The 7527-nt window shown below is 53.2% G+C and overlaps 2 protein-coding genes across 2 annotated transcripts in view; both read right to left on the bottom strand.

The window, feature by feature from the left end:
* Positions 1–671: 671 nt before the first annotated feature.
* LOC121876765 (transcription factor SPT20 homolog) lies at positions 672–1922 on the bottom strand. The gene is made up of 3 exons (XM_042382137.1): positions 1827–1922; positions 1215–1695; positions 672–1129 (listed from the first exon to the last, which is right to left on the bottom strand). Exons 1-3 carry the CDS (start codon positions 1920–1922, stop codon positions 672–674), a joined length of 1035 nt encoding a protein of 344 aa, XP_042238071.1.
* Positions 1923–2590: 668 nt separating this feature from the next.
* The window catches only part of LOC121876764 (putative uncharacterized protein DDB_G0271606), a 5208-nt gene continuing 271 nt past the window's right edge, over positions 2591–7527 (bottom strand). Inside the window, exons 2-7 of the mRNA XM_042382136.1 lie at positions 6136–7246; positions 5514–5988; positions 4756–5006; positions 4395–4642; positions 3937–4027; positions 2591–3610 (exon numbers count right to left, since the gene is read on the bottom strand). Of these exons, the coding sequence (XP_042238070.1) occupies positions 2591–3610; positions 3937–4027; positions 4395–4642; positions 4756–5006; positions 5514–5988; positions 6136–7246 (3196 nt within the window). The remainder of the gene's footprint in view (positions 3611–3936; positions 4028–4394; positions 4643–4755; positions 5007–5513; positions 5989–6135; positions 7247–7527) is intronic.

Genomic DNA, 7527 nt, shown 5'->3' with positions numbered 1-7527 from the left:
ACTCTCCTGCTTGTTGTACTTCCTGCTGCTGCACCTCCTGCTGCTGTACCTCCTGCTGCTGTACCTCCTGCTGCTGTACCTCCTGCTGCTGTACCTCCTGCTGCTGTACCTCCTGCTGCTGTGTACCTCCTGCTGCTGTACCTCCTGCTGCTGTACTTCCTGCTGCTGTACCTCCCTGCTGCTGTACTTCCTGCTGCTGTACCACTCCCTCCTGCTGCTGTACCCTCCTGCTGCTGTACCTCTGCTGCTGTACCTCCTGCTGCTGCCTCCTGTTGCTGTACCTCCTGCTGCTGTAATTCTGTCATTGCACCTCTGCTGCTTGCATCCTGCTGTTGCACTCCTCCTGTTGCACCTCCTGTTGCTGTACCCTGCTGTCATGTAATTCTGCTGCTGCACTCCTGCTGCTGTACCTCCTGCTGCTGCATTCTGCTGTCAGTAAATCCTGCTGCTGTACCTCCTGTTGCTGCTGTACCTCCTGCTGTTGTACTCCTCCCTGCTGCTGCACCTCTGCTGTTGCACCTCCTGTTGCTGTATCTCTGTTGTCCCTGTTGCCACCCTCTGCTGCTGTAATCCTCCTGCTGTTGTACCCCACTTCTGCTGTAATCCTCCTTGCTGCACCCTGTGTTGCACTCCTGCTGCTTGCACTCTGCTGTTGTAATCTCTGTTGCCCTTCACTTCCCATGCTTGCACTTGCTGTTGCACTCCTGCTGTTGCACCTGCTGTGCACTGCTGTTGCACTCCTGCTGCTGTACTTCCTGCTGTACCTGCTTGGCTCCTGCTGCTTGCTGCTCCTGCTGTACCTCCTGCTGTTGTATCTCCTGGTTGCACCTCCTGCTGCTGCACTCTCCTGCTGTTGCACCTCCTGCTGCACCTCCTGCTGTTGCACTTGTTGCACTCCTGTCACATCCTGTTGCTGTTACCTCCCCACATCCTGCTGCTGTAATTCTGCTGCTGTACCTCTGTTGCACCTGCTGTACCTCCTGTTGCATCTCTGCTGCTGCATCTGCTGTACCTGTTGCTGCCAGACCTCCTGCTGTATCTGTACCTCTGGTCTGTTGCACTTGCTGGCTGTACCTCCTGTTGCACTCCTGCTGTAACTCCTGCTGCTGCACCTCCTGCTGTTGTACTCCTGCTGTTGCACCCCTGCTGCTGTACCTCCTGCTGTTGCACCTCCTGCTGCTGTACCTCCTGCTGCTGTACTCCTGCTGCTGTACCTCCTGCTGCTGCACTTCTCCTGTTGCACCTGCTGTTTGCACTCTCTGCTGCACCTGTTGCTGTAACTTGCTGGTTGCCTGTTGCCACCTCCTGTTGCTGTACTCCTTGCTGTTGCACTTGCTGCTGTACTCCTGCTGCTGTAATTCTGCTGCTGTACCTCCCTGCTGGGTTGTACCTCCTGTTGCTGTAATCCTGCTGCTGTGTACTCCACAGTACCTTGCTGCACTTGCTGTTGTACTCCTGGTTGCTGCATCTCTGCTGTTGCACTTGTCCACTTGCTGTACCTCCTACATTTTGTTGCTGTAATTCTGTTGTTGTAATTCCTGCTGTGTACCTCCTGTTGTACTCCTGTTGCTGTACCTCTGTTGACTTGCTGTCACCCTCCTCTGTAACTCTCTCTGTTGTTGTACCTTGTTGTAATTCTGTTGCATTCTCCTGGGTACCTCTGGTTGCTGCACCTGCTACTCCTTGACAATCTGCCTGTTGCACCTCCCACACAGCAATTCTGCTGTTGTAATTCTGCTACAGACTCCTGTTGTTGTACCCTGTTGCTGTGTAATTCTCCTGCTGTTGCTGTTGCATCCTGCTGCTTGCACCTCCTGCTGTTGTACCCTGTTGTTGTACTCCTGCTGTTGTTGCACCTGTTGCACTCCTGCTGTTGGTTCCTTCTGTTGCTGTACTCCTGCTGCTGTTGTAATTCCACACATTCCTGTCACATCTCTGTTGTAATTCTGTATGCCTGTCGTTTGCACTCCTGCTTGCCAACCCTGTTGCACCTGCTGCTGTTGCACTCCTGCTGCTGCACCTCCTGCTGCTACCCCTGCTGTTGTAATTCTGCTGTTGCATCTGTTGCTGTACCTCCTGCTGTTGTACCTCCTGTTGTTGCACTCCTGCTGCTGTACTCCTGTTGCTGCACCTTCTGTTGCTCCCCACTTCCTGCTTGCTGTACTCTCTGCTGCACCTCCCTGTCATTGTACCTCCTGTCGTTGCACCTCCTGCTGCTGTAATTCTGCTGGTTGTACTTCCTGTTGTACCTCCTGCTGTTGCACTTCCTGTTGTTGTACCTTGTTGCTGGCTGTACCTCCTGTTGCTGTACCTCCTGTTGGTTGTAATTCTCTGTACCTCCTGTTGTTGCACTCTGCTGCTGCACTCCTGCTGTTGTACTTCTGTTGTTGTAACTCTGCTGTAATTCTTGCTGTTGCACCCTGCTGCTGTTGCATTCCTGTTGTTGCAATTCTGCTGTTGTAACATCCTTCTGCTGCTGCACTCCTGTCTGTTGTACCTTCCTGTTGCTGCACCTTCTGGCTGCTGTTGCACTCTGCTGCTGTGCACTTCCTGCTGTTGCACCTGTCATTGCACTCCTGCTGCGTTGTACCTATTCGCACCTCCCTGGTACCCACTCCTGGTTGCTGTAATTCTGCTGCTTGTACTCCTGCTGTTGTATCTCCTGCTGCTGTAATTCTCCTGCTTGCTGTACCTCCTGCTGTTGTACCCTCCTGTTGCTGTACCTGTTGCTGTACCTCCTGCTTAGTTGTACCTCCTGTTGCTGTTGTACCTCCTCCTGTTGCTGTACCTCCTGCTGTTGCTGTACTCCTCCTGCTGTTGTAATTCCTGTTGCTGCTGTACCTTGTTGTACCTCTCTTGCTGTTGTACCTTCTGTTGCTGTACTCCTCCTGTTGCTGTACTCCTGCTGTTGCACCTCCTGTTGTTGTACTTCCTGTTGCTGTACCTCCTGTTGCTGTACCTCCTGTTGCTGTACCTCCTGTTGCTGTACCTCCTGCTGTAATTCTCCTGTTGCTGTACCTCTGCTGTTGTACCTCCTGTTGCTTAATCTCTGTTGTACTCCTGCTGTTGTAACTCCTTGCTGCTGCTGTACCTTTGCTGTTGTACTCCTGTTGCTGCTGTGCACCTCCTGTTGTTGTACCTCCTGCTGCTGTACCTCCTGTTGCTGTTGTACCCTCCTGTTGCTGTTGTACCTCCTGTTGCTGTAATTCTCCTGCTGTTGTACTCCTGCTGCTGTACTCCTGTTGTATTCTCCTCCTGTTGCTTGTACCCTGTTGCTGTTGTACCTCCTGCTGCTGTTGTATCCTGTTGCTGCTGTACCTCTGCTGCTGTTGCACTCCTGTTGCTGTACTTTCTGTTGCTGTACCTGTTGCTGCTGCTGTACTCCTCCTCCTGCTGTACTCCTGCTGTTGCACCTCCTGTTGCTGTACCTCCTGTTGTTGCACTCCTGCTGCTGCCGTGCCTCCTGTTGCTGTAATCTCCTGCTGTTGTACCTCCTGCTATTCTGCTGTTGCACTCCTGTTGCTGTAATTTCCTGTTGCTGTACCTCCTGTTGCTGTACCTCCTGTTGTTGCACCTCCTGCTGCTGTACCCTGTGTTGCACCTCCTGTTGCTGTACCTGCTGCTGTGCTCCTGTTGCTGTACCTCCTGTTGCTGTGCTCCTGCTGTTGTACCTCCTGTTGTTGTACCTCCTGCTGCTGTACCTCCTGGTTGCTGTACTTCCTGCTGTTGTACCTCCTGTTGCTGTGCCTCCTGCTGCTGGTACCTCCCCTGTTCTGTTGCTGTACCTCCCTGTTGCCAGCTCTGTTGCTGTACTCCTGCTGTTGTACCTCCTGCTGCTGGAATCCTCCTGTTGCTGCACCTCCTGCTGCTGTGCCTCCTGCTGGTTGTAATTCCTGCTGTTGTACCTCCTGCTGCTGTGCCTCCTGCTGCTGTGACCTCCTGCTGTACCTCCTGCTGCTGTGCCTCCTGCTGCTGTGCCTCCTGTTGTTGTGCCTCCTGCTGCTGTACCTCCTGCTGCTGTACCTCCCTGTTGTACCCTGCTGTCTGACATTCTGTTGCTGTACCTCCTGCTGCTGTACCTCCTGCTGCTGTACCTTCCTGCTGCTGTACTCCTGTTGCTGTGTGCCTCCTGCTGCTTGTACCTCCTGTTGCTGTACCTCCTGTTGTTGTACCCTGCTGCTGTACCTCCTGCTGCTGTACCTCCTGCTGTTGTGCTCCTGCTGCTGCCTCCTGTTGCTGTACCTCCTGCTGTTGTACTCCTGTTGCTGTACTCTCCTGTTGTTGTAATCTCCTGCTGCTGTGCCTCCTCGTTGCTGTACCTCCTGTTGCTGTACCTCCTGCTGCTGTATTCTCCTGTTGCTGTGCCTCCTGTTGTTGCACTCCTGCTGCTATACCTCCTGCTGCTGTTCTCCGTGCTGTGTCCTGCTGCTGTACCTCCTGCTGCTGTACCTCCTGTTGCTGTACCTTGCTGTTGTACCTCCTGCTGTTGTACCTCCTGTTGTTGACTTCTGCTGTTGTAATTCTGTTGCTGCTGTACCTCCTGTTGCTGTATCCTCCTGTTGCTGTACCTCTGCTGCTGTGCTCCTGCTGTTGTACCTCCTGCTGTTGCACCTCCTGCTGTGTACTCCTGCTGCTGTATCTTCTGTTGTTGTCACTGTTGCTTTACCCCTGTTGCTGTTCTCCTGTTGTTATACCTCCTGTTGTTGTACTCCTGTTGTTGTAATTCTGCTGTTGTATTCTGTCCTGTTGCTGTACCTCCTGTTGCTGTGCCTCCTGCTGTTGTTGTACCTCCTGTTGCTGTTGTACCTCTCTGTTGCTGCTGTACCTCCTGCTGCTGTTGTATCTCCTGCTGATGTACCTTCTGTTGTTGTACCTCCTGTTGCTGTTAGCCTCCTGTTGCTGTTGTACCTCCTGCTGCTGTTGTACCTCCTCCTGTTGCTGTTGTACCTCCTGCTGTTGTTGTACCTCCTGCTGCTGTTGACCTCCTGCTGTTGTACCTCCTGCTGCTGTTGTACCTCCTCCTGTTGTTGTACTTCCTGCTGCTGTTGTACCTCCTGCTGCTGCTGTACCTCCTGTTGCTGTTGTACTCCTGCTGATGTACCTCTGCTGTTGCACCTCCTGCTGCTGTTGTACCTCCTGCTGCTGTACCTCCTGTTGTTGTAATCCTCCTGCTGCTGCTGTACCTCCTGTTGCTGTACCTCCTGCTGCTGCTGTACTCCTCCTGTTGCTGTACCTCCTGTTGCTGTTGCACCTCCTGTTGCTGTTGTACCTCCTGTTGCTGCTGTACCTCCCTGATGTACCTTCTGCTGCTGTACCTCCTTGATGCTGCTTGTACCTCCTGTTGCTGTACCTCCTGTTGCTGTACCTCCTGTTGCTGCTGTACCTCCTGCTGCTGTACCTCCTGCTGCTGTTGTATCTCCTCCTGCTGGCATCCTCCTGCTGCTGTTGTACCTCCTGCTGCTGCTACCTCCTGCTGCTGTTGCACTCCTGTTGATGTACCTCTGCTGCTGTACCTCCTGCTGCTGTGTACCTCCTGCTGCTGTACTCCTCTGTTGTTGTACCTCCTGCTGCTGTTGTACTCTCCTGTTGTTGCTGTACCTCCTGTTGTTGCTGTACCTCCTGTTGTTGTGTACCTCCTGTTGTTGCTGTAATTCTGCTGTTGTAATTCTGTTGTTGCTGTACCTCTCCTGCTGATGTACCTTCTGTTGCTGTAATTCTGCTGTTGCTGTAATCCTCCTGTTGCTGTTGTACCTCCTGCTGTTGCTGTACCCTCCCTGTTGCTGTTGTACCTCCTGTTGCTGTAACCTTCTTGTTGCTGTACTCCTGCTGCTGCTGTATCTCCTGCTGTTGCTGTACTCCTGCTACTGTACCTCCTGCTTCTGTATCCTGTTGCTGTTGTACTCCTGTTGCTGTGTACCTTCTGTTGCTGTATCTCCTGCTGCTGCTGGAATCCTGCTGTTGCTGTACCTCCCTGCTGTTGCACTCCTGCTGTTGATGCATTCTGTTGCACCTTCCTGCTGCTGTTGTACCTCCTGTTGCTGCACCTCCTGCTGCTGTACCTCCTGTTGCTGTACCTCCTGCTGCTGTACCTCCTGTTGTACCTCCTGTTGCTCCTTGTACCTCCTGTTGCTGTACCTTCTGCTGTTGTTCCTCCTGCTGTTGTACCTCCTGCTGCTGCACTGTGCTGCTGTACTCTCCTGCTGTTGCACCTCCTGCTGTTGCATCTCCTGCTGCTGTACCTCCTGTTGCTGTACTCCTGCTGCTGTACTCCTGCTGGTGTACTTCCTGCTGTTGCACTCTGCTGCTGTGCTCCTGTTGCTGTACTTCCTGCTGCTGTGCCTCCTGCTGCTGTAATTCTCTGTTGCTTACCTCCTGCTGCTGTACCTCCTGCTGCTGTACTCCCTGCTGCTGTACTTCTGCTGTTGTGCTCCTGTTGCTGTGCCTCCCTGCTGCTGCACCTTCTGTTGTTGCACCTCCTGCTGCTGTACTTGTTGCTGTAATTCTGTTGCTGCACCTCCTGCTGTTGTGCTCTGTTGTTGCACTCCTGCTGCTGTGCCTCCTGTTGCTGTACCTTCCCTGTTGTTGTACCTCCTGTTGCTGTACCCCTGCTGCTGTACTCTCCTGCTGCTGTGCCTCCTGTTGCTGTACCTCCTGCTGTTGCATCTCCTGTTGGTTGCACTCCTGCTGCTGTTGCACCTCCTGTGTTGCACTCCTGCTGCAGCATCTCCTGCTGCTGTGCTCCTGTTGCTGTACCTCCTGTTGCTGTACTTCCTGTTGCTGTACCTCCTGCTGCTGTACCCTCCTGTTGCCAACTCCTGTTGCTGTACTCTCCTGTTGTTGCACTCCTGTTGCTGCTGTAACCTCCTGCTGCTGTGCTCCTGTTGCATCTCCTGCTGCTGTGCCTCCTGCTGCTGTACCTCCTGCTGTTGTACTTCCTGTTGCTGTAATTATGCTGCTGTACCTCCTGCTGCTGTACCTCCTGTTGTTGACTGTTGTTGTACCTCCTGCTGTTGTACCTCCTGTTGCTGTTGTATCTCCTGCTGTTGTAACCTTCTGCTGCTGTACCTCCTGTTGCTGTAGAATCCTCCTGTTGCTGTACCTCCTGTTGTACTCCTGCTGTTGTGTACCTCCCACTGCTGTGAATTCTCCTGCTGTTGTACCTCCTGCTGCTGCTGTAATCTCCTGCTGCTGTACTCTCCTGTTGTTGCTGTACCTCCCACTGCTGTACCTCCTGTTGCTGTACCTCCTGCTGTTGTGTACTCTCTGCTGTTGCACTTCCTGTTGCTGTACCTCCTGCTGCTGTGCCTCCTGCTGCTGTACCTCCTGCTGTTGTACCTCCTACTGCTGTACTCCTGCTGCTGTACCCCCTGCTGCTGTACCTCCTGCTGTTGTACCTCCTGCTGCTGTACCTCCTGCTGCAGCTATACTTGATAGTTATGCTGTAGTTACTGTATTTCTCTTGATCTCACTCTCCCACGCCCACACTCTGCCACACTTACTCCCATGCCCACACTCTCCAACACCCTT

This window comes from Homarus americanus, unplaced genomic scaffold (genome assembly GCF_018991925.1).
Source record: "Homarus americanus isolate GMGI-L3 unplaced genomic scaffold, GMGI_Hamer_2.0 scaffold50281, whole genome shotgun sequence".
In the NCBI taxonomy this organism is placed as follows: domain Eukaryota; kingdom Metazoa; phylum Arthropoda; class Malacostraca; order Decapoda; family Nephropidae; genus Homarus; species Homarus americanus.
The sequence above is the reverse complement of the archived record's forward strand: the minus strand, read 5'-3'. Positions and strand labels throughout refer to the sequence as shown.